At 39.4% G+C, this 26,353-nt stretch overlaps 1 protein-coding gene across 1 annotated transcript in view; it reads right to left on the bottom strand.

Annotated features, from left to right (window-relative positions):
- VSIG4 (V-set and immunoglobulin domain containing 4) overlaps positions 1-20,586 on the bottom strand; it is a 44,048-nt gene extending 23,462 nt beyond the window's left edge. Inside the window, 3 exon segments of the mRNA XM_047092487.1 lie at positions 13,262-13,543; positions 14,283-14,639; positions 20,455-20,586. Of these exon segments, the coding sequence (XP_046948443.1) occupies positions 13,262-13,543; positions 14,283-14,639; positions 20,455-20,509 (694 nt within the window). The 5' untranslated portion in view covers positions 20,510-20,586.
- Between the last annotated feature and the right edge of the window lie 5,767 nt (positions 20,587-26,353).

The following is a 26,353-nucleotide window of genomic DNA, read 5'->3' as shown; positions in this document are numbered from 1 at the left end:
TGTCTTAATTCCACTATTTCTTTTAATCAGTATAAAAAAATCTTATATATCCTTAAGGCACGTAATGGGATTTGGATGCCTGTAATTATGGATCGGTCTTGGCCACATTCCCCTGAAATGTATCTCATAGACGAAATATTTAAAAAGTATCTTACACTGCACCCATGTTTTTTGTAGCTTTACTCGTAACCACTCTACTTGGAATTATAGCTATTACAGCTACAGCAACAACAGCCAGTTTTGCACTGCATCAGACTGTACAAACCACCCACTTTGTACAAAACTGGCATCAAGATTCAGAAAGGCTGTGTAACAGCCAACGGCTGATTGATAGCCGAATAGAGAGCCAATCATATGACTTGCAACAAGCTGTACTTTTTCTAGATCAATTGATTAGTTTACAACAACAGATAAAGCTTCAATGTGATTGGAACCTTTTGTGTCACCCCCACGTATATAACCAATCTACAATATCATGGGACCTGGTGCATCAACGCCTTCTTTTTTAATTTTTTTTAATGTTTATTTATTTTTGAGACAGAGACAGAGCATGGACAGGGGAGGGGCAGAGAGAGAGGTAGACACAGAATCTGAAACAGGCTACAGGCTCTGAGCTGTCAGCACAGAGCCTAAAGCGGGGCTTGAACCCACAAACTGTGAGATCATGACCTGAGCCGAAGTCGGATGTTTAATCGACTGAGCCACCCAGGTGCCCCGCATCGGCACCTTCTTAATCAAGGTACACCTCTGCTGATATAGTTCAATTACAAAAGGACATCTATGAAACATTCAAAAATAAACTTGAGATGATTTGTGGTGTTCCTTCTCTATCTGAGATAACTAATCGAATCTCAGAATTTAATCCAATGAATTATATAAAACCCTTAATCTTTTCTGCGATTGTTAGTTTTATATTAATCTTTGTCTAATTACTTTGCATATACCTAGTGTGGAGAATAGGACAGCAATGAAGCCAAAAATATGCCTCACAAGCCTCTGTCTTTGCCCTCCAGCTTTGCCAAATGAAAGAAAAAGGGGGAGATGTGGGAGATGCAGGAGAGAAGCATCAAACTGAAAACTACAAGACATTGTTGAATGAAGTTTCAAATAACTGGAAAGATGTCTCATGTTCATGGATTGAAAAATTTAATATTATTAAGATGGCAATACTGTCAAAATCTGTAGAATAAATTCAATCACTATAAAAATCTCAATGACCTATTTGCAGAAATGGAAAAGCTGATCCTATATGGATCAATATAACTCCAGATGGAATTGCCATGGATCCTAAATAACAAAAACAATCTTGAAAGAGAGAAACAAAATTGGAAAACTCACCAATTTAAAAACTTACTACATTCTTTCTCATTTCCAAGTAGTATTGCATTGTATATAGTTGTAGCAATGTGGATGGAACTGGAGGGTATTATGCTAAGTGAAATAAGTCAGGCAGAGAGAGACAGATACCATACGTTTTCACTCATATGTGGATCCTGAGAAACTTAACAGAGAACCATGGGTGAGGGGAAGGGGGAAAAAAGTTACAGACAGGGAGGGAGGCAAACCATAAAAGACCCTTAAATACTGAAAACGAACAGGGTTGATGGGGGGTGGGGGAGAGGGGAAAGTGGGTGATGGGCATTGAGGAGGGCACCTGTTGGGATGAGCACTGGGTGTTGTATGGAAACCAATTTGACAATAAATTATATTTAATATAAAAAATAAAAACTTACCACAAAGCTATAGAAGTCAAAACTGTGGTACTTGTATCAATATATTGATCATGTAATACAATTGAGAGTCATAAATAAATTTTTATATCTTTGGTCATTGATATTTGACAGGACTGCTAAGACCATTCAGTGGGCAAGCATAGTTTCTTCAACTAATAGTGCTGGGATAACCAGAGAATACAATAATGAGCTTGGTCCCTCTGTCTCCTGCTATATATAAAAATTAATTCTAAATAGATCAGAGATCTAAACATATGAGATATAACTTTAAAACTCTGAAAAGAAAGCATAGGAGTAAATATCTGTGTCCTTGCGTTGGTAGTGGATCCTTAGATATGACACCAAAAGCGTAAGCATCAAAAGAAAAAAAAAGTGATAAGTTAGACTTCATCAAAATTAAAAACTTTTGTGTATCAAAGGACTCTATCAAGAAAATGAAATTCAACCTATAGAATGAGATAAAATATTTGCAAACAATATATCTGAAAATAATCTAGCATTAAGAATATATGAAACAATATTACAACTCAACAATTACAAAGGCAAACAACCAAATTTTGAAATGTGCACAATTACATTTATAAAATTAGACATGGGGATACAATGCACAACATGGGAAATACAGTCAATAATATGTAATAATACATAACAACTTTGTGTGGTAAATGATGGTAGCTAGACTATACATGGTGATCACTTCATAATGTTTATTAATGTTGAATCACCACATTGTACACCTGAAACTAATATATTATTGTATACTTCAATAAACTACACTTCAATAAAAAATAATGTGTAAAATATTTGAATAATCTATCCTCCAAAGAAGGCATACAAAGGGCCAATAAGCACATGAAAAGATAGTCAACATCATTAGTCACTAGGGACATGCAAAGTGTAACAAGGTGATACTACTTCATATCCACTTAGTTTGTTATAATTTAATAAATAAAATGCAAAATAAGTTGATGAAAAATGAGGAGAAATTGCAACCCTCATACACTGCTGATGAGAATGTAAAATAGTACAGCCACTTTGGAAAAGAGTTCAGGAGTTACTCAAAAATATATGTATAGAGTCACTATATGACCCAGAAATTCCATTTTTACTCATATACTTAAGCGAACTGAAATGAAATTCAAATGAAGACATGTACATGATTGCTACTAGTAGCATTATTCATAATAACAAAAAAGTAGAAACAACCCCAGTTCCCATCAATTGACGAGTGAATGATAACATGTGTAATATCCATGCAATGGAATAATATTTGGCAATAAAAAGAATGAAAATCTAATACATGCTACACCATGGATGAACTTTGAAAATATCATGCTAAGTAAAAGAAATCAGACACAAAATGTCACATATTGCATGGTTCAATTAATATGAAATACCCAGAATAGATAAGTATTCTAAGGTAAGTAAACAGAAAGTAGATTAGTGATTTCTAGGGGTTGGAGGAATGGAGGATGAGAGTGAGTGCTTAAAGAACATGGTGGTTCCTTTTGGAGTGTTTAAAATGCTCTTGAATTAGATAATGGTGATGACTGTGCAACAATCTGAACCACTGAATCATATTCATTCAAATGTTGAATTTTATAGTATGCAAAGTATATCTCATTGACAAAAAGATGTCAATGGAGGTGGATAGAATTTCTTTAGACTAAGAAGAAGGAAGAAAATTGCAGGTAGGAAGAACAGCACTTTATGTTACAGATGTGGAAAGATAAGTCTGGATAGGTTGTCTGGGAACAGACTAAGGGAGTTTAGGCTTTGTTTTTTGTAGAAGTGTCCATGTGGAGCAACAGAAAGTTTCTGAGGAAGGAATAAACATTGCCCAATCTAAATTTTGCAAAAGTAATTCTGACAACAGTGTGGTGAGGTTTTTGAAGGTGAAGGAGTGGTATATTTTGTCTATTCATTTACAAATATCCATTAAGTGCCTCCTATATGCCAAGTACTTTGCTGGACCCTCATGGATTTTATATCTCATGACATAGAATAGATACTCAATAAATGATGATTTAGTTGATGCTTTGGTGTGAATGGATGGACATAGAGAAGTCATTTAAAAGGCGATTGGAAAAAAAAAACTGACACTCTCCTTATTTCCATTCCCCAGAAATTGTTCAAGAAAAAATATGATGAAACTAATGAAGGTATTGGAAAAGAAAAGAGGAGCTTAATAAGAGAGCTGATTCAGTAGTTGAATTCACAGCACTTGGTGATATTGATGATTATTTGAAATGGAAGGGGAGGAGGAAGTTAAAGAGGTTGCCGAAGCTTCAAACTAGGTCTTTGACAACATTTATGATCCAAGAGATAAATTAAGGAAAAGCCAGCAGAGGGGTCTTAGAAGGATCAGTCAGATAGGTCTTAGGAGAACCAGAAGAGAATGGTGGTGCTGATAGAATTTGAAAGACCTTTGAGGAGGAAGGAATGTCAACTGTTACACTGATGTTGAAGAGGATGAGTGTGAATGAAAAGGTCTAAAATTTTCATAATTTGGAGGTTAGTGATGACTCAATAGGTGGGTCAGAGAGTTAGATTAGCTGAGGTTAAAAGCACAGATGGAGGGTTTGCTATGGAGAGAAAGGCATATTTTACTCTGATCCAAGAAGGAATTGGTAGGGAAATGTCAAGACAGAGAGAGTAGTTGAGAGAATTCACATCTGAGACGGATCTGGGTATTCTCTCATGTTATGAGAGCCGAACTGGAGGCTTAAAATAGAGTAAAAGTGTTCTCAACAGCTGCTATCAGGAATGGGACAAAAATTCACAAGTTGGTAAACAGTATGGGGATAGGCAGTGGGTGTCACAGAACATGAAAGTAAACTGATAACTGAGGCCAAAGCATCTCTGCAGTAAAAATGTAATTAATATTTATTTATTTTTGACAGAGAGAGAGACAGACAGACAGAGCATGAGTGGGGGAGGGGCAGAGAGAAGGGGAGACAGAATCTGAAGCAGGCTCCAGGCTCTGAGCTGTCAGCACAGAGCCTGACGCGGGGCTCAAGCTCACAGACTGTGAGATCATGACCTGAGCCAAAGTCGCATGCTCAACTGACTGAGCCACCCAGGCGCCCATCTCTGCATTTTTTAAAATCAAAGCTTAGCTGTCTGAATGTGAAGAAAGGCATGGCATCCAGAACTATATCATAAGTGAGGAATGGCATAGAGTGTAAGGCAGAGGAATGAGGATTTAGAGCTATGTAGGTCAGAGATAAAATGCAACCAGAATCATGGAACCAGGTTGAGGTGCAGAAAGAAGGTGAAGGCTCACAGAGCAGAGAAGGGTGCAAGACTGAGAGTAACTTCTCTGAGTCTCATTTTCCTTTCTCATCACTAAAGGACAATGGTAAATAGTGCCTAACAACTTTGTTGCCTGTAAGCATAAACTTTGATAAGGAATGGACAGGTTGTTTGTAAGCAAGGTCCTTCCCAGATGGGCTAGGAACTAACTCACAGAAAAGTGAGAATTTTCAACTATCACTTTATGAAGTATACTTTCTTGGACTTTCTGGTCATGTTCTGCCCTCTCTGCCTGACCATTTGTCAACTCTCAGAGAACTGGGCCATGTAATTCTCTAAGAGTCAGACTGCCCTTGTTCCCCCAACAACTAACAGACCAAAACATACACACACATACTCATTACAACTCAACTTTGGGAAATAAATTCTTTCAAGAAAACAAAGGAGTCTCAAACCAACATTAATCTCCTAATCCAAATAGTGAGTGAGAGCCAGCTTGCTCATTTTCCTTACACAGAGCTATCTTCTGAGGATAATAATTTTTAGGTGGCTCAGAGGATAAGTCTCTAAAAGTTAGTTCCCAACATGTTTTGGGCAATGGCAGCCTTGTTGGAATAAACATCCTCCCTTCCAAGGAGATGTCTTGGAAGGCAACAAGATGCATTTAGACATACAACTGCTGAGATGGCTGTTTAAACCCCAACCTGCTACCTTTATGTACATAATTTGTTGTGCTCCCAGGATAATTCTGTAAGAAACAGGCAGACCTTGATTTACCAGAGTCAATCAGAGACATCAACCAGAACTTTCATTTGACTTTAGAAGAAGATGGAAGGGGGGAGGGGGTGGTGGTATCAAAAAAAAAAAAAAAAAAAAACAACAGTATGTAGATATCTGGGCTTTATTTCATGAAGCAAAACCAAACACAAACAACAGAATAACAACAAAAATCCTCACTAAACAAAACAAAGAAAAAGCAAAATGAAATATCACCTTACACCTGTTATAATGGCTAAAATCAGATTCTGGGAAGATGGCGGCGTAGGAGGACGCTGGGCTCACCGCGCGTCCTGCTGATCACTTAGATTCCACCTACACCTGCCTAAATAACCCAGAAAACCGCCAGAGGATTAGCAGAACAGAGTCACCGGACCCAAGTGCAGACGAGAGGCCCACGGAAGAGGGTAGGAAGGGCGGCGAGGCGGTGCGTGCTCCACGGACTGGCGGGAGGGAGCCGGGGCGGAGGGGCGGCTCGCCGGCCAAGCAGAGCCCCCGAGCCCGGCTTGCAAAAGCGGAGGGGCCTGACGGACTGTGTTCCGACAGCAAGCGCGACTTAGCGTCTGGGAGGTCAGAAGTTAACAGCTCTGCTCGGAAAGCGGGAAGGCTGGAGGACAAAGGGAGGGTGAGCTGCGGAGCCCCCGGACAACAGAGCTCAGTTTGGCGGGGAACAAAGGCGCTCGCCAGCGCCATCTCCCCCGCCCATCCCCCAGCCAAAATCCCAAAGGGAACCGGCTCCGGCCAGGGAAATTGCTCGCTCCTCGCAAACACCCAACTCTGTGCTTCTGCGGAGCCAAACCTCCGGCAGCGATCTGACTCCCTCCGGCTGCCACAGGGCCCCTCCTGAAGTGGATCACCTAAGGAGAAGCGAGCTAAGCCTGCCCCCCCTGCCGCCGTGCACCTTGCCTTCCCACCCCAGCTAATACGCCAGATCCCCAACATCACAAGCCTGGCAGTGTGCAAGTAGCCCAGACGGGCCACACCACCCCACAGTGAATCCCGCCCCTAGGAGAGGGGAAGAGAAGGCACACACCAGTCTGACTGTGGCCCCAGCGGTGGGCTGGGGGCAGACATCTGGTCGGACTGCGGCCCCGCCCACCAACTCCAGTTATACACCACAGCACAGGGGAAGTGCCCTGCAGGCCCTCACCACACCAGGGACTATCCAAAATGACCAAGCAGAAGAATTCCCCTCAGAAGAATATCCAGGAAATAACAACAGCTAATGAGCTGATCAAAAAGGATTTAAATAATATAACAGAAAGTGAATTTAGAATAATAGTCATAAAATTAATCGCTGGGCTGGAAAACAGCATACAGGACAGCAGAGAATCTCTTGCTACAGACATCAGGGGACTAAGGGACAGTCACGAGGAGCTGAAAAACGCTTTAAAGGAAATGGAAAACAAAATGCAAACCACCACGGCTCGGATGGAAGAGGCAGAGGAGAGAATAGGTGAACTAGAAGATAAAGTTATGGAAAAAGAGGAAGCTGAGAAAAAGAGAGATAAAAAAATCCAGGAGTATGAGGGGAAAATTAGAGAACTAAGTGATACACTAAAAAGAAATAATATACGCATAATTGGTATCCCAGAGGAGGAAGAGAGAGGGAAAGGTGCTGAAGGGGTACTTGAAGAAATCATAGCTGAGAACTTCCCTGAACTGGGGAAGGAAAAAGGCATTGAAATCCAAGAGGCACAGAGAACTCCCTTCAGACGTAACTTGAATCGATCTTCTGCACGACATATCATAGTGAAACTGGCAAAATACAAGGATAAAGAGAAAATTCTGAAAGCAGCAAGGGGTAAACGTGCCCTCACATATAAAGGGAGACCTATAAGACTCGTGACTGATCTCTCTTTTGAAACTTGGCAGGCCAGAAAGAATTGGCATGAGATTTTCAGGGTGCTAGACAGCAAAAATATGCAGCCGAGAATCCTTTATCCAGCAAGTCTGTCATTTAGAATAGAAGGAGAGATAAAGGTCTTCCCAAACAAACAAAAACTGACGGAATTTGTCACCACTAAACCAGCCCTACAAGAGATCCTAAGGGGGACCCTGTGAGACAAAGTACCAGAGACATCACTACAAGCATAAAACATACAGACATCACAATGACTCTAAACCCGTATCTTTCTATAATAACACTGAATGTAAATGGATTAAATGCGCCAACCAAAAGACATAGGGTATCAGAATGGATAAAAACACAAGACCCATCTATTTGCTGTCTACAAGAGACTCATTTTAGACCTGAGGACACCTTTAGATTCAGAGTGAGGGGATGGAGAACTATTTATCATGCTACTGGAAGCCAGAAGAAAGCTGGAGTAGCCATACTTATATCAGACAAACTAGACTTTAAATTAAAGGCTGTAACAAGAGATGAAGAAGGACATTATATAATAGTTACAGGGTCTATCCATCAGGAAGAGCTAACAATTATAAATGTCTATGCACCGAATACCGGAGCCCCCAAATATATAAAACAATTACTCATAAACATAAGCAACCTTATTGATAAGAATGTGGTAATTGCTGGGGACTTTAACACCCCACTTACAGAAATGGATAGATCATCTAGACACACGGTCAATAAAGAAACAAGGGCCCTGAATGAGACACTGGATCAGATGGACTTGACAGATATATTTAGAACTCTGCATCCCAAAGCAACAGAATATACTTTCTTCTCGAGTGCACATGGAACATTCTCCAAGATAGATCATATACTGGGTCACAAAACAGCCCTTCATAAGTTTACAAGAATTGAAATTATACCATGCATACTTTCAGACCACAATGCTATGAAGCTTGAAATCAACCACAGGAAAAAGTCTGGAAAACCTCCAAAAGCATGGAGGTTAAAGAACACCCTACTAACGAATGAGTGGGTCAACCAGGCAATTAGAGAAGAAATCAAAAAATATATGGAAACAAACGAAAATGAAAATACAACAATCCAAACGCTTTGGGACGCAGCGAAGGCAGTCCTGAGAGGAAAATACATTGCAATCCAGGCCTATCTCAAGAAACAAGAAAAATCCCAAATACAAAATCTAACAGCACACCTACAGGAACTAGAAGCAGAACAGCAAAGACACCCCAAACGCAGCAGAAGAGAAATAATAAAGATCAGAGCAGAAATAAACAGTATAGAATCTAAAAAAAAACTGTAGAGCAGATCAACGAAACCAAGAGTTGGTTTTTTGAAAAAATAAACAAAATTGACAAACCTCTAGCCAGGCTTCTCAAAAAGAAAAGGGAGATGACCCAAATAGATAAAATCATGAATGAAAATGGAATGATTACAACCAATCCCTCAGAGATACAAACATTTATCAGGGAATACTATGAAAAATTATATGCCAACAAATTGGACAACCTGGAAGAAATGGACAAATTCCTGAACACCCACACTCTTCCAAAACTCAATCAGGAGGAAATAGAAAGCTTGAACAGACCCATAACCAGCGAAGAAATTGAATCGGTTATCAAAAATCTCCCAACAAATAAGAGTCCAGGACCAGATGGCTTCCCAGGGGAGTTCTACCAGACGTTTAAAGCAGAGATAATACCTATCCTTCTCAAGCTATTCCAAGAAATAGAAAGGGAAGGAAAACTTCCAGACTCATTCTATGAAGCCAGTATTCCTTTGATTCCTAAACCAGACAGAGAGCCAGTAAAAAAAGAGAACTACAGGCCAATATCCCTGATGAATATGGATGCCAAAATTCTCAATAAGATACTAGCAAATCGAATTCAACAGCATATAAAAAGCATTATTCACCATGATCAAGTGGGATTCATTCCTGGGATGCAGGGCTGGTTCAACATTCGCAAATCAATCAACGTGATACATCACATTAACAAAAAAAAAGAGAAGAACCATATGATCCTGTCAATCGATGCAGAAAAGGCCTTTGACAAAATCCAGCACCCTTTCTTAATAAAAACCCTTGAGAAAGTCGGGAAAGAAGGAACATACTTAAAGATCATAAAAGCCATTTATGAAAAGCCCACAGCTAACATCATCCTCAACTGGGAAAAACTGAGAGCTTTTTCCCTGAGATCAGGAACACGACAGGGATGCCCACTCTCACCGTTGTTGTTTAACATAGTGCTGGAAGTGCTAGCATCAGCAATCAGACAACAAAAGGAAATCAAAGGCATCAAAATTGGCAAAGATGAAGTCAAGCTTTCGCTTTTTGCAGATGACATGATATTATACATGGAAAATCCGATAGACTCCACCAAAAGTCTGCTAGAACTGATACATGAATTCAGCAAAGTTGCAGGATACAAAATCAATGTACAGAAATCAGTTGCATTCTTATACACTAACAATGAAGCAACAGAAAGACAAATAAAGAAACTGATCCCATTCACAATTGCACCAAGAAGCATAAAATACCTAGGAATAAATCTAACCAAAGATGTAAAGGATCTGTATGCTGAAAACTATAGAAAGCTTATGAAGGTAATTGAAGAAGATTTAAAGAAATGGAAAGACATTCCCTGCTCATGGATTGGAAAAATAAATATTGTCAAAATGTCAATACTGCCCAAAGCTATCTACACATTCAATGCAATCCCAATCAAAATTGCACCAGCATTCTTCTCGAAACTAGAACAAGCAATCCTAAAATTCATATGGAACCACAAAAGGCCCCGAATAGCCAAAGGAATTTTGAAGAAGAAGACCAAAGCAGGAGGCATCACAATCCCAGACTTCAGCCTCTACTACAAAGCTGTCATCATCAAGACAGCATGGTATTGGCACAAAAACAGACACACAGACCAATGGAATAGAATAGAAACCCCAGAACTAGACCCACAAACATATGGCCAACTCATCTTTGACAAAGCAGGAAAGAACATCCAATGGAAAAAAGACAGCCTCTTTAACAAATGGTGCTGGGAGAACTGGACAGCAACATGCAGAAGGTTGAAACTAGACCACTTTCTCACACCATTTACAAAAATAAACTCAAAATGGATAAAGGACCTAAATGTGAGACAGGAAACCATCAGAACCTTAGAGGAGAAAGCAGGAAAAGACCTCTCTGACCTCAGCCGTAGCAATCTCTTACTCGACACATCCCCAAAGGCAAGGGAATTAAAAGCAAAAGTGAATTACTGGGACCTTATGAAGATAAAAAGCTTCTGCACAGCAAAGGAAACAACCAACAAAACTGAAAGGCAACCAACGGAATGGGAAAAGATATTTGCAAATGACATATCGGACAAAGGGCTAGTATCTAAAATCTATAAAGAGCTCACCAAACTCCACACCCGAAAAACAAATAACCCAGTGAAGAAATGGGCAGAAAACATGAATAGACACTTCTCGAAAGAAGACATCCAGATGGCCAACAGGCACATGAAAAGATGTTCAGCGTCGCTCCTTATCAGGGAAATACAAATCAAAACCACACTCAGGTATCACCTCACGCCAGTCAGAGTGGCCAAAATGAACAAATCAGGAGACTATAGATGCTGGAGAGGATGTGGAGAAACGGGAACCCTCTTGCACTGTTGGTGGGAATGCAAATTGGTGCAGCCGCTCTGGAAAGCAGTGTGGAGGTTCCTCAGAAAATTAAAAATAGACCTACCCTATGACCCAGCAATAGCACTGCTAGGAATCTACCCAAGGGATACAGGAGTACTGATGCATAGGGGCACTTGTACCCCAATGTTCATAGCAGCACTCTCAACAATAGCCAAATTATGGAAAGAGCCTAAATGTCCATCAACTGATGAATGGATAAAGAAATTGTGGTTTATATACACAATGGAATACTACGTGGCAATGAGAAAAAATGAAATATGGCCTTTTGTAGCAACGTGGATGGAACTGGAGAGTGTGATGCTAAGTGAAATAAGCCATACAGAGAAAGACAGATACCTTATGGTTTCACTCTTATGTGGATCCTGAGAAACTTAACAGGAACCCATGGGGGAGGGGAAGGAAAAAAAAAAAAAAGGACGTTAGAGTGGGAGAGAGCCAAAGCATAAGAGACTGTTAAAAACTGAGAACAAACTGAGGGTTGATGGGGGGTGGGAGGGAGGGGCGGGTGGGTGATGGGTATTGAGGAGGGCACCTTTTGGGATGAGCACTGGGTGTTGTATGGAAACCAATTTGTCAATAAACTTCATATAAAAAAAATGGCTAAAATCAAAAAGACAAGAAATAACAAGTGTTGGTGAAGATGTGGAGAAAAACGTACCCTCATACACTACTGGTGAGAATGTTAACTGGCACAGCCACTGTTAAAAACAGCATGGAGGCTTTTCAAAAATAAATAAATAAATAAATAAATAAATAAATAAATGTAGAAATACTATATGATCCATTAAATCTGCTATTGGGAATCTACCCAAAGAATATGACAACACTAATTTGAAAAGATATATGCACCTCTATGCTTATTGCAGCATTATTTACACTAGCCAAGATATGGAAGCAACATAAGTGTCCTTGGATAGACAAATGGATATGGAAAAAGTGGTGTATATATGTACAATGGAATATTAAATAGCCATAAAAGAGGATGCAATCAAGCCATTTGAGACAACATGGATGGACATAGAGGATATTATGGTAAGTGAAATAAGTTAGACTGAGAAAGACAAATACCATATGATTTCACTCATATGGTATCTAAAAAATGAATTAAAAAAAACAGAATTATATGTATAGACACAGAGAACAAACTGATGGTTGCCAGAGGGTAGGAGTGTGGGAAGATGGGAAAAATGTGTGAAGAGGAATGGAAGATAGAGGCTTCTAGTTAGGAAATAAAAGAGGATAAAATCACAGTAAAAGGAATATAGTTAATGATATTGTAATAGTGATGTAATAGTAATTGCACTTGTAGTGAACATAGCATAATGTATAAACATGTCAATTCACTATGTTGTGCACCTGAAACTAATGTAACACTGTGTGTCAACTATACAAAAAAAAAAAAAAAGAAAGAAAGAAAATAACAACAACAAAAATAGATTCCAAAGAGTGTCCGGGAGCTAATAAAGATTCAAACATAAGAGACAATTAGATGTAATTGAAAGAGTATGCCATCTTCATGCAAGTTCCAGCTTGAACTTTCTAGCTGTGAGCTCCTGGGCAAATATATTTCCCTTTCTGATTTTCAATTTCTTTCGTATAATTAGGCTGATGATAGCTATCTCATGAGATAGATGTGGGAATCAATTATAAAATGTCTGCTGAGTTCTTGTGAATTGTGTCTGCAAAATATGAATTACCTAGTGAATGTCACTTTCCCCATTACCCTCTTTGTCTTCTTAACCCACAACATGACAGACATTGTCTCCAGCCTTGTGATTATCAGTTCAGAATTTTTCTTTCTCTGTGATTGCACAACCCAGGACACCACCCCCCTCCACACACACAAACTGTCTTCTATGGAATAAAGACATCTCCATTACAAGGACTGTGATTGCAAGGATCTCCAAAAGAAAGGATTGCTCACCTTTGACCACAAACTTCACAATGTCACTGCGCTGCTCAGATCCTACCCGGCCCTTGGCAGTACAGAAATAGGAGCCGGAGTCAGCCACCACAGCATGCTTGAAGAGTAAGGTACTCGACCCTGCTACTTTGATGGGTTCTTGATTGACAGTCTGTTCCTTATACCAAACATAACTGATGGGAGGAGAACCCCAAGCCTGGCATTGAAGACTAATCCTCATTCCCTGGGGTACTGTGAAGCCATAGCCACTGCCGGTCCTCACTGTGGGCTTGGAAACAGAGACTGCAAAAGGGAAGACAAGAGGGGAGGCTCTGAGAAGTTACAAGGATATGTGAATACAAGGCTGAGTCATGCTTCCGGTGTATAGGAACAAGTATATATCTGCAAAGGGAACTAAAAGGGGCTCTTGACTTGGAAGAGAAGAAAAAAATCTTTCTTTGGACGATTAGGTACTGTTTTGTGTTATCTAGGGTTGGGGATTATCTGGCATTAAAAATCAACTGATTTTTTTTTTTAATGTATAGAGATTTTTTTTTTAGGCATCAATAGATTGAGTTTCTGGATTATCGGCAATTTTGGATTACCAGGGCAGGCTTTCATAAATTGTCAAGTCAGCAATATTTATCTTGGCTGACCCCAGCATCCCTTTCCCCAGAGCTTTTCTGTCAACCTCTAGTTACTCTCCAATATTATGATTAGATAGATATACTCATTTTCATGAGTTTTAAGACCCATAACCCAAGGAGGGAAACCAGGGTGTGGATGCTGGAACTTCTGGGAAACTTCAAGGGGTAAATATTTGAAGATGAGGAGCCATTTTCAACACTTCTTAAATTATACTATAAGAGTGGTGACCCTGAGGATCTTATGCCTGTCCACTTCACTTGATTAGCACATATAACTGAAAAGAGTCTGTATACAAGTAGACAAAATTCCCTGGGTTTATCAAGGTTTGCTAGGATTATAGTCCTTTATTTGGCCTTCATCTATTAGTGCTTTCCTACCCCCCACAGTGACTCACCTTTCTGGACGCGGAGCTCAATGATCTTATCTTTCACCACTTGGTTACCATTAGGGGTCTGCCAAGTGACTTCACATGTGTAGTGGCTCCGGTCATCCATCTCCAGGGTATTCAGTTGGAGGGACACATCTCCCGGAACCTTGTGGCTCACTTGTAGGCGGCCTCGATACTTTGCTTGCTGGATATGGTCTCCAGAGGAATCATGTAGAAATATGGTGACTGGGTCCAAGTCACGTTGTACCAGCCACTTTACCAAGACTTGAGTGTAACCTTGCAGAGGACCATAGGTGCATGGAATATTTACATCCCCTTTCCAAGGCCCTGTCACACTCTCAGGTGCTTCCAGGATGGGATGGCCTGAAGAGAAGAAACAGAGGAAGAAAGCAAACATAGATAGCCCACCCATCTGGAAGCTAGGATAGAAGTGGCAGATCTCAAGAGGCTTCTGAGAAACACCTCTCAAATTTCCTTCCATAATACTGTCAGATTGATGTGTCATTTTGTTCTCTGCCAGCCTTCTCATCAATCAGAACCTGTTCTCAGAAGGAAAGCTCTTAACACGTTAGCTTTTTTCAGTTTCAAGTCCTTTTCATGTCACTACCTTGCTGTGAGATGACTCTGGGTAAGTCACTTTTCACCATGAGGACCCATTTTCTTATCTATAATGTAGAGAGTTTGAATGGAATGATCTCTAAGGATTCTTCAAACTGTGAAATTCTGTAAGTCTATTAAAAAAAGCTTCTTTCAACATTTTCCAAAAGAAGTGTAGGAGCAAATGCTAAATAGCTGTGTTTGGGATATTTTATTATGTAATTATGTACCTGGAGAAATATGGGGGCTTTAGGACTAAGAAAGAAAGGGCCATATTCCCTGCTTACTCTCCATTGCTCCACAGAAGGGCTCAGTTTTTGGGTCCCCGTCCCTAAGCTCTTCTCTAGAAGGGAGGAAGGTTGCTGAAAAGGGCAACTCTGAAGGTGGAAACATGTGTGAAATGTATTCCTGTTTAATAAAATCATTAGTTATTGTTAACTTTGAAACTTGCAGTTAAAAGCCTGACTTTTTTCCTTATTTCTTTTTCTTTATTTTTGCTTTCTCTTAGGTTTCACCAAAGGTACATTGGAAAATCCCATCCCGAGGGGTAATGGAGAGAAAAACGTCTGGAGAGGAAAAGGATATGAGTAAAATCCTAGAGCTGGCTATGGTAAGGATGGTAGTAGGAACAAAAGGAGATTGATCCCTGGAATGCTGGGGAAGGAAACATGGGGAAGGCAAGTTGGGGGTGTTGGAGAGCCATCACCTCCCTTTAGAAATTTCCATTCATAAAGTTGTATTTTGAGGACTTTGTGTTTTACTTAAATCTGACCAAGAGTGAGGGATTGTATTTAGACAATTTCTTTATGTCTGTACTAGAAGAATGAGCTTGAAACTGTTGAGATGTAACTGAATAAAAGCCTTTTATGTAGCTCAGATTCCCAGGCTTCAGTCAAAGAGATGGAAGACAGGATGGGGGCATCCTCCCAGAATTTATTGCCAAGTACCAGGGCTTCTATCAGTGGGGAGACTAAAGTCAAGTCTCTAGTCTGTGCCCTCAGCAGAGATTCTTAGAGCATAACTAGCATATTTTGGACAAGATAAAAGCCTTGAGTAGAAAAGAATAAATAAACATGAGTCCATGTTGTTAAATCCACCACATATTCTCTGGAGGGTTTCAGATTGTTCAGGAAGCAGAATTCAGACCCATGAATGGGAGCATAATAGGGGTGGATTTTGGTTTGCCCTAAAAATGAGCTTTATAATTATTCATATCTGTTTATTGATGGACTAAGTTGTCAGGGGGAAATTCTGAGCTTTGTTTATGTCTTGGACAGTATTACTCTTTAAGGTACCTTCCAATCCTAGATGGTTCAATACTAATTGTAATGGAAATGGAAGTTAAATAATTACATTTTCTAGCTGGTGGTGAACTATCACCAGACGGTGGTGAGTTTCACTGTGCTATTGCTAGTGTAGGCCTCCATATGCATGCAAATACAGCTTATCATCATCATGAACACACACGTGTCACTTGCAAACACACATATGGGGCCTTAAGGCCCATGAAAACCATCTGAGCCTCTCAGTTTAATGTGCTCTTTCCCAATAATCTTTCAGCTCTCCCAAATCTGTCTCCCCTCCTCTGAAAAGCATTCTCACACTTTTCTCCTGGACAACAAAGCAGCATTCTGCTGTGAGGACATTTGGAACAGCTGAACATGCCTTTGTCTATATGTATGTATGTCTTCCTTCTCGGGGGACTTTAGGGAACTGCAAGGCCTGGCTTACATTACCCTTTCTGGGAACTTCCTGGGTTATCTCACAGAGCCCACTGTGGTCTGTCAAGAATATGAATAGCCAATCTCAATTTCTCAATCTTAAAAGTCACTTCTAAAAGTAGATTGGGCTTGGGGCATCTGGATGGCTCAGTCAGTTAAGCGTCTGACTCTTGATCTCAGCTCAGGGTTTGATCTCAAGGTTGTGAGTTCAAGTCGTGTGTTGGGCTCCATGCTGGGCATGAAGCCTACTTGAAAATAAAAGAAGACAAAGGAGGAAAAGAATAGAAAAGAAAAAGAAGAAAAAAAGAATTGGTTGGGCTTTACTTCCACATTCCAGAATAAGGGCATGGGACAGAGTTAGAAACAATAGTTCTAAGAATTACATATTTTTCCCCTTTTACTTTTTTCTTCCCCTCTCCTTTCTTCTTTCCTACCTTCAACCTGTCCTTCCATCTGGTTTCTATTCTTCTTCCTTCTTTTTCTTGTTTTCCCCTCTTCCTCCTGCTTCATTAGTAGCACAACGACAGAGTGTATGGTAGGCATAGAGCATCACACACAAAAAAAAGACATTGTACATTATGTACTCTGATCTCCAAAGTGAAGGTAACCTCAATAGAATTGACTTTCACCTGCCAGCTTTCCTTGTGATTCTCAGAGAGCCTAGAGAAACAGTTAATAGAAGCACCTAATGAGATCAGGAGAATAATAAATAACAGCATGATGTAGTAAGAAGAACAACACCAATCGAAATCCAAGGTCTATCATAACATGTGACCTGTGTCACCATGTCTCTGTGTGACCTGGAGTAAATTTCTAAACCTGTCTGAGATTCAGGTCATTATCAATAAAATGGAGATAACAATAAACCTTCCATTCAAGGCTATTTGAAGATCAAATGAGCTTTTAGGTGTGAAAGCACCTAGCATGATGGATGGCATTCAGTAGGTGGTAGATAATTGCCAGTCCTGTCTCATGCCTCAAGAGAAAATTTTCATATTTGTTTTGATTCTTCTTATCTTACAGAAGTCCTCTATATGTCTTCTCCAGAGGAAAGATTAATTAGATTATATCATTTTCAGTTTTAATGATGACCTGAAGGAGGAGTTAGCACATGAGAAGGTAAGCGGCTACCCTCACCAACCTGGGGGAGCCTACCAAGTTATGAGCAGGAAATAGGCCATCCATGGATTGTAAGGAGCCAGAAAGGATAAAGTAGCCTGTATAAATAGCAACAGGACTTGTTTGGAAGCCAATGTGAAATGTTGATCAAATTAAGCAATATAGATGACTTTCCTGGAAGACTGGGTAGGGAAAATCTATTTCAGGAAACTCTCACCTCTTGGGGAAATGCTCTGCCTTTTATGGATCCGTGAAAACCACCAAATGGCAAAGCACTTGCATTGACAGGGATTGAGGTACCAGGCAGTATAGAATTTGAGACTTCTAGAATGGCATAGCTGCAAGGGCTTTTGGTTGCATTTCCTCATGGTACATGTAGGCAAGCCAAGAGAAAGAAAGATGCTTATCTAAAAGTTACACAGAAAGCAGGGGCTGAACTGGGCCCACGGGCTTAGAAGAAAGGCTTTTGGATGCTACACTGCCTTCTTACCTTATTAAACCACTAGCCACAACTGAAATTAGTAACCCCTTACTTGACATGGTTTAAAGTTGCTTGATTTGACTTGCTGAAAAAAAATTCCATCTGCTGGCTATTTTCTGAAAAGCGTTTCCCAGGCCTTCAGAGTCTTACTCTCTTTTCTCAGGGAAAAACTGAATTTTCTCTAAATATTATCCCTCTACAGGAGAAAGACCTGGGCTAGGCATTGACTCAAGGGGCTTTGTTGAAAAGAGTTTAATTTGAGAAACAGGGGACAGTACTTGTTCTAGGAACTGGACTTAGAAAAGCAAAATGCAGGGCCCGTGTAATAGTCCTAAATAAAGGAAAAACTTAGTTTTCTGGGCAAGAGTTCCTTTATAGGGCCAATTTTAGGTCCTTTTTTAAATCTTCCTCCTCTCACCATCACACAGAGAGTGGGATCTTCCCATAACCCCACACCCCCATGTGTGGCCTCTCTCCCTCTCTTGGGTTGCCTCCTGGCTTAGATAATAGCTGTTAATAAAATGTTTATAATGTTTATAAAGTGAAAATATTTATTATTATTATTATTATTATCATTATCATTATCATTATTATTTCAACATGTGTCTTTGACCCAGCAGCTGATTCTGGCCCCTAGAGGCCCTATGAGGCCAGCCAAGCTGATCTAATCACTGTACAGTAGGCTGGAAACACAGGTCCAGGAAGAGGGAAGGTGTTACTGGTCATTCAGTATGTCCTGAGCTCTAGATCTATAGTGTTAAACACTCCACACAAAAGGAAGTTCTGCTTCCATGTCTAGAGGACCTCACAGGCAGAAGAAGGAACAATATACATGAGAGTACTCACGTGAACACACACAATTTAACTTTAACATGTACAGAATGTTACTCTGAGCCCCAGTCCTGCTTCTGTAAGTCTCCGCTAAAAACAACAGATTTGGAGAAGGTAGAAAGGTGTACTCTAAAACCTGGCAGATGATGAAATATTGCTTTTTTTAAAAAGCACTATTATTTAGGAAAATTAATTCTGCCACTAATGCTCTGTGGCCTGGAGCACAGTATTTTCCTCTCAGGTAACTTGATTTAGTATCTCTTTTAGCTTTGAGGCTCTAGAATTTGATGGGTCACAAAGGCCCAGGATAGATTAGCATAATTTGACTCTGTTATGAAAAACTGAGTTCTTTCTGACAACAAAGGGACACCAACCTAACATCCATCCATCCTCTCCCTCTAAAGATATGGAATAAGCAGAGGTGCAGCAAGAACCGATTTGCCCTATCTTGGATCTCACTTAGCTATTACTCATGCTTAGTTACCTAAAAGTCTATCTCGATTCTCAGGGATATAAATGAGAATGGGGGAATACCCAAGGAAATAATGCTTCTATGGGACAGCCAGACTTCTTTTAGGATATATATCCAGCATTAATTTCCCCCAAGTAGCCTGGACAAACTGGGCCATATTCACAGGGAAAGGAGCTACCGCAAGAGGTGGTAAGAAACCACCAAGTCCTATGAATAGCAATTGAAGAAGCTAGGGCTTGTTTATTTTGGAGAAGAGATAAATCAAAGGGACATGGTGTCTGTCCTCAGAACTCTAAAGGGCTGTCACAACATCAAGGGAGTAGCTATGTTCTTTGTGTATCCAAGAAATAGAGCTGGGGCTTTAGGATGGAAGTCACAAGGAAGTGGATTTAGTTCAACACAAGGAAGAACTTCTAACATTTGGAACTACTCTTGCACAGACTAGATAGTCTGGGGAAGTGGTGAACTCTCAATGTCTGGAATTATGTAAACAGATATTTTGAGCACTTGTTCATAACTATGAAAAATGGGTCTAGATTACTTTTAAGGTCCTATATAACTCTTGGACAACATTCCTTCCTTGAAGCTTCTGTATCTTAACAGGGATAAAGACCTAGAAATAGAGGAGTTAAGGTATAATGGCAGAATTTCAGGTGAAAGAAGATGGAGGAAGGATTTGGGTGGCATTGGGCACCTTCTTAATGTCCCTGAGATATGACAAGTACTAGAAAATCATGTGGAAATTTTCGAGAGGATCCTTTTTAATTTCTACCCAAACTTACCTTCTAGCTTCTTCAGTAGTCTTCAGCTGCCCCAAACTGAGAGAGTCTGTAGCACTGTTTGAGAATACTCACCTATTCAGCAGGAATAGGCTTTCCTCAGTAACCATTCAATCCCCACACCCCAGACTTTTGCCTGTGACAGCAGTAGCGGCCAGATAGCAATTTCCTTCCTTACCATAGGTGACCATTGTTAGGTGGCCCAGGAGCAGGAGGTCCAGTAAGAGCCTCATCACAGCTTTAGACAGTTTTTTCCTTTGTTCCAGCCTCCTGCTGTCAAAGGCTTGAACTTATGATGGCTGTCAGCTTCTGTGCCTGCTTACTTCCCTTCCTTCTCTATATCTCTCACTTGGACTCCCAGTCTCATCTCACATTCTCCTTCCTTCCCTATTTCAGCACAAGTCATGTGAGTACGCCCTCCCTCCCCTGCCTGGGATTGGGGGTTCAGGGTGAGTGAAGCAATTCCTCCCCTTGGTAGGGTATTGATTTGACTTTCCCTGGAGCCAATAAGGCTTTCTGGTCTTTGATCTCCCAGGATGTATTTATTTTGTGTTTCTTCCACAAGACTCTGAGGCTGGGGATGACCTTTGGGTATGAGTTTTCTCCCTCTACTATAGAGATATTTTCCTTTCTGGTAGGCCCAGGGAGGAGAGATCAACATTACTGGCCTATGCAATATTTAGCAGTCATACCTTTAACTCCTGCCTGATATGCCTGTGCAGACGAACAGAGTGTTGGCAGTGGGTGCCTGTGGGCTTCAGAGTACAAGAGATTAAGTGTATGAAAGAGATTTCTGTAAATCAAAACGTAAGTAATTGGCAAGCCCATGGATAAAGTCGTTATGGGGATATATATCCCTATGTCTCACCTTTGGGAAGCTTTTTGAATCACTTCCTCCAATAGCTCCACTTCTTTGGTGGTAAATATTCCCATTAGTGCTCATTAGGGTTTGTTTGCTTGTTTGTTTAGTTATTTATTTATTTAAGGGAAAGTTGAGTTTAACATCCGGTGTACTTGTCCATTGACCTGTAGTGGTATGCTCTATTAGGTTGAACTTTTCAATAATTTTCAATTGCTACATGTCTATGACTAGCAAGAGAGAAAGGAATTAAGCTTCCAAGCTTAACTGCTTCTCTTCATAGACCCCAGAGCAACTGTAAGTTCACCAGCAGTCTACCCTTAGGTTTGGCATTGCTCATAGTCTACCAAGCTTTGAAAATATAAACACCTTCAAAAGGAGAAACACATCCAATAAATTCATACCAAAATATAAGTAAAGTCTAACCTCGGCCTTTGCTTTTATGGTTTTTGTTTTTGTTTTTGATTGGAAGGATAAGAGAGGCCTTGATCAGAGAAGGGGTGAACTTCGTAGAAATGGTGAGTAAGACCCCAAGGACAGACATTATCTCCTACACATGATTGCCAAGGGGTAGTTATATACAGGTGATTTGGGACTTGACAAAGGCTAAGAGGAGACTCCAGCATTTCTTGAGTCTAATATTATTATTTCATGGAATTCTGTCAAGCACCTCTGCCTCCCAGATTCAATCCCTCTTGTATGGTTGCCCTTTGATTTTTGGTTCAGTCCACCTCATTTGAACTTCCAGTCATTGATTTCCATTGGGTCCTCACACAACGAACCCTGAATTTTGGAGATCCCTCCTTTTGTATTTTAGAACTAATACCCTACCACCACTACCAACACACACACACACACACACACACACACACACACACACACACCTCTCCTTTACAGTCTTTCCTGATGAAGAGCCTACCAAAAATCCATGTCCCATTGAACTGGTGTTAATTTGTCTGGCCTGGTGACTGTTTTTATTTTATGTTTATTTATTTATTTTAGAGACAGAGACAGAGAGAGAGAACTGGGGAGGGGCAGAGAGATAGAGGGAGAGAGAGAATCCCAAGCGGGCTGTCAGCACAGAGCCTGATATGAGGCTCAATCCCATGACCATGGGATCATGACCTGAACTGAAATCAAGGTTTGGATACTTAACCAACTGAGCCACCCAGGGTCCCTGGTAAGTGTATTTTTGAACTGCCTCTTGCCTCTTCTCAGGAGTTTATAGATGTGAAGATAAAGAAATTTCCTGGGAAACATGCACAGCCTTTCTCTGGGGAAGAATTCCTGTCCTACAGTTGAGATCAGTAACCCTGAGAAGAACACTGAAGGGGAAGTCAAGAAGCCTAGCGAAGGGCCTAGTTCTGCATCTACTTCATTCTGAGCATTTGAGCAAGTTAAATCTGAACTTCAGCTTCCCCAATTGTAACATGAGCGCTATTAGACTTGATGTTTATGTAGTTTCTGATTTTTAAAAATCAAACTACACCATACATACAATAACGACTATAACAATGATAGCTAATATTTCTTGATCATTTACTCTTCCATGCACTGTACTAAGCACTTTTTTTGGATTATATCATTTGGTACTTTCATTGTGGGTGTTGTACTTACTCTTATGTCTCTTCTGTTGCTCTTTTCTTTTTTCCCCCTTAAGCACAGAGACATATTTAATAAAAAATATTGTTTTCTTTCCTTTTTTTCCAATTTTAATTTTAATTCCATTTAGTTAATATATGGTGTTATATTAGTTTCAGGTGGATAATAGTGTGATTCAACACTTCCATAAGACATCTGGTGCTCATCACAGCAAGTGCACTCCTTAATCCTCATCACCTATTTAACGCTGCCTCACCAAACTCCCCTTTAGTAACCATCAGTTTCTCCTCTATAATTGAGTCTGCTTCTAGATTTCTTTCTCTTTCCCTTTGCTTGTTTTTCTTTTTGTTTCTTTAATTCCACATATGAGCAAAATCATACTGTATTTGTCTTTATCTGACTTATTTCACTTAGCATTATACTCTCTAGCTCTATCCATGTCCTTGCATGTGACAAGGGACATTTCATTCTTCCTTATGGATGAATAATATTCCATTGTGGATATATATATATATATATATATATATATATATATCACATCTTCTTTATCCATTCCTCAATCAATGAATACTTAGGTTGCTTCCATATCTTGACTATTGTAAATAATGCTGTTATAAATATAGGGGTGCATATGTCCTTTCAAATTGATGTTTTTATATTGTTTGGGTAAATACCCAGTAGGGCAATTGCTGGATCCTAGGGTAGTTCTATTTTTAACATTTTTATATTATAAAAATATATAATTTTATTTATATATATGATATATATAAATAAAAATATATACTATTTATATATATTATATATATTACAATTATATTACTTTTTAAGTTTTAATTTTAATTCCATTTAGTCAACATACAGCACTATATTAGTTTCAGTTGTACAATGTAGTAATTCAACAGCTCCAAACATCACCCTGTGCTCATCAAGACAAGTGCACTCCTTAATCCCCATCACCTATTTTTTTAACCCATCCTCTCACCCACCACCCCTCTGGGAACCATCAGTTTTTCTCGAAAGTTAAGAGTCTGTTTCATAGTGTGCCTATCTCTCTCTCTCTTTTTTTCTCCTTTGCTCATTTGTTTTGTTCCTTAAATTCCATATATGAGTGAAATCATATGGTATTTGTGTTTCTCTGCCTGACTTATTTCACTTAGCATAATACTCTCTAGCTCCATCCACGTTGCTTCAAATGGCAAGATTTCATTATTTTTAATGGCTTAATAGTATTCCATGGTATATAAATACCACATCTTCTTTAGTCATTCATCTGGGATGGACACATGGGCTGCTTCCATATCTTGGTTATTTTAAATAATGCTCTAGAAAAATAAGGGTGCATGTGTCCCTTTGAATTAATATTTTGGTAATTCTTTGGGTAAATACCTACCAGTGCAATTGCTGGATCATAGGATAGTTGTATTTTTACTTTTTGAGGAACCTCCATACTGTTTCCCATAGGGGCTGCACCAGTTTGCATTCCACCAACATTGCAAGAGGGTTCCACTTCTTCTACATCCTCACCAACACCTATTGTTTCCTGTGTTGTTGATTTTACCATTCTCACAGATGTAAGGTGATAGTCCATTTTAGTTTTGAAATGCATTTTCTTAATGATCAGTGATGTTGAGCATCTTTTCATGTGTATGTTGCCCATCTTGATGTCTTCTTTGGAAAAATATCTGTTCATGTCTTCTGCACATTTTTAAATTGGATTTTTTCAGTCTTGAGATTTTTGTGGGGGTGTTAAGTTTTATAAGTTCTTTAAATATTTGGGATACCAACCCTTTATCAGATATGCCATTTGCAAATATCTTCCCCCATTCCATAGGTTGCCTTTTAGTTTTGTTAAATGCTTCCTTCACTATGGAGAAGGTTTTCACTTTGATGAAATCTCAATAGTTTATTTTTGCTTTTGTTTTCCTAGCCTCAGTAGACATATCCAAAAAAGTTGCTACAGCTGCTGTCAAAGAGGATACTGCCTGTGTTATCCTCTAGCATTTTTAAGGTTTCCTGTTTCACATCTTTTGAAATACAATGAAATGGTCTTTTATCCATTTTGAATTTATTTTTGTGTATAGTGTAAAAAAGGTGGTCCAGTTTCATTTTTCTGCATGTGGCTATCCAGGTTCCCCAACGTCATTTGTTGAATAGATTGTCTTTTTCCCATTGAATATTATTTCCTGCTTTCTGAAGTTTAACTGTCCATATAATTGTGGGTTCATTCCTGGGATTTTCATTCTGTTCCATTGATGTATGTGTCTATTTTTTGTGTCAGTACCATACTGTGCTGATCACTAAAGCTTTGCAATATAACTTGAAGTCTGGAATTTTGATGCCTGCAGATTTTTCTCTTTTCAAGATTGCTTTGTCTATTTAAGGTATTTGATGTGAGTGGGTGGTTCCATACAAATTTTAGGAGTTTTCAATCAGTGTGAAAAATGCTGGTGTTATTTAATAGGGATTGCATTAAATGTGTAGATTGCTTTGGATAGTGTGTAGATATTTTGACAGTATTTGTCCTTCATGAGCGTGGAATGTCTTTCCATTTCTTTGTTTGATCCTCAGGTTCTTTCATTAGCACTTTATACTTTTCATAGTACAGATCTTTCACTTTTTTGGTCAGGTTTATTCACAGATATCTTGTTATTTTTGGTGTGGTTGTAAATGGGATTTATTTTTTAATTTCAATTTCTGATTGGGATTGCATTGAATGTGTAGATAGCTTTGGGTAGTATTGACATTTTGACAATATTTATTCTTCCAATCCATGAGCAGGGAATGTTTTTCCATTTCTTTAAATCTTCTTCAATTACCTTCATAAGCTTTCTATAGTTTTCAGCATACAGATCCTTTACATCTTTGGTTAGATTTATTCCTAGGTATTTTATGCTTCTTGGTGCAATTGTGAATGGGATCAGTTTCTTTATTTGTCTTTCTGTGGCTTCATTGTTAGTGTATAAGAATGCAACTGATTTCTGTACATTGATTTTGTATCCTGCAACTTTGCTGAATTCATGTATCAGTTCTAGCAGACTTTTGGTGGAGTCTTTCGGATTTTCCATGTATAATATCATGTCATCTGCAAAAAGCGAAAGCTTGACTTCATCTTTGCCAATTTTGATGCCTTTGATTTCCTTTTGTTGTCTGATTGCTGATGCTAGCACTTCCAGCACTATGTTAAACAACAACGGTGAGAGTGGGCATCCCTGTCGTGTTCCTGATCTCAGGGAAAAAGCTCTCAGTTTTTCCCCGTTGAGGATGATGTTAGCTGTGGGCTTTTCATAAATGGCTTTTATGATCTTTAAGTATGTTCCTTCTATCCCGACTTTCTCAAGGGTTTTTATTAAGAAAGGGTGCTGGATTTTGTCAAAGGCCTTTTCTGCATCGATTGACAGGATCATATGGTTCTTCTCTTTTTTTTTTTGTTAATGTGATGTATCACGTTGATTGATTTGCGAATGTTGAACCAGCCCTGCATCCCAGGAATGAATCCCACTTGATCATGGTGAATCATTCTTTTTATATGCTGTTGAATTCGATTTGCTAGTATCTTATTGAGAATTTTTGCATCCATATTCATCAGGGATATTGGCCTGTAGTTCTCTTTTTTTTT

Source organism: Lynx rufus, unplaced genomic scaffold (genome assembly GCF_022079265.1).
Source record: "Lynx rufus isolate CCGP_SWC_20201006 ecotype Redwood Valley unplaced genomic scaffold, mLynRuf1.p SCAF_30, whole genome shotgun sequence".
NCBI lineage: Eukaryota > Metazoa > Chordata > Mammalia > Carnivora > Felidae > Lynx > Lynx rufus.
The sequence above is the reverse complement of the archived record's forward strand: the minus strand, read 5'-3'. Positions and strand labels throughout refer to the sequence as shown.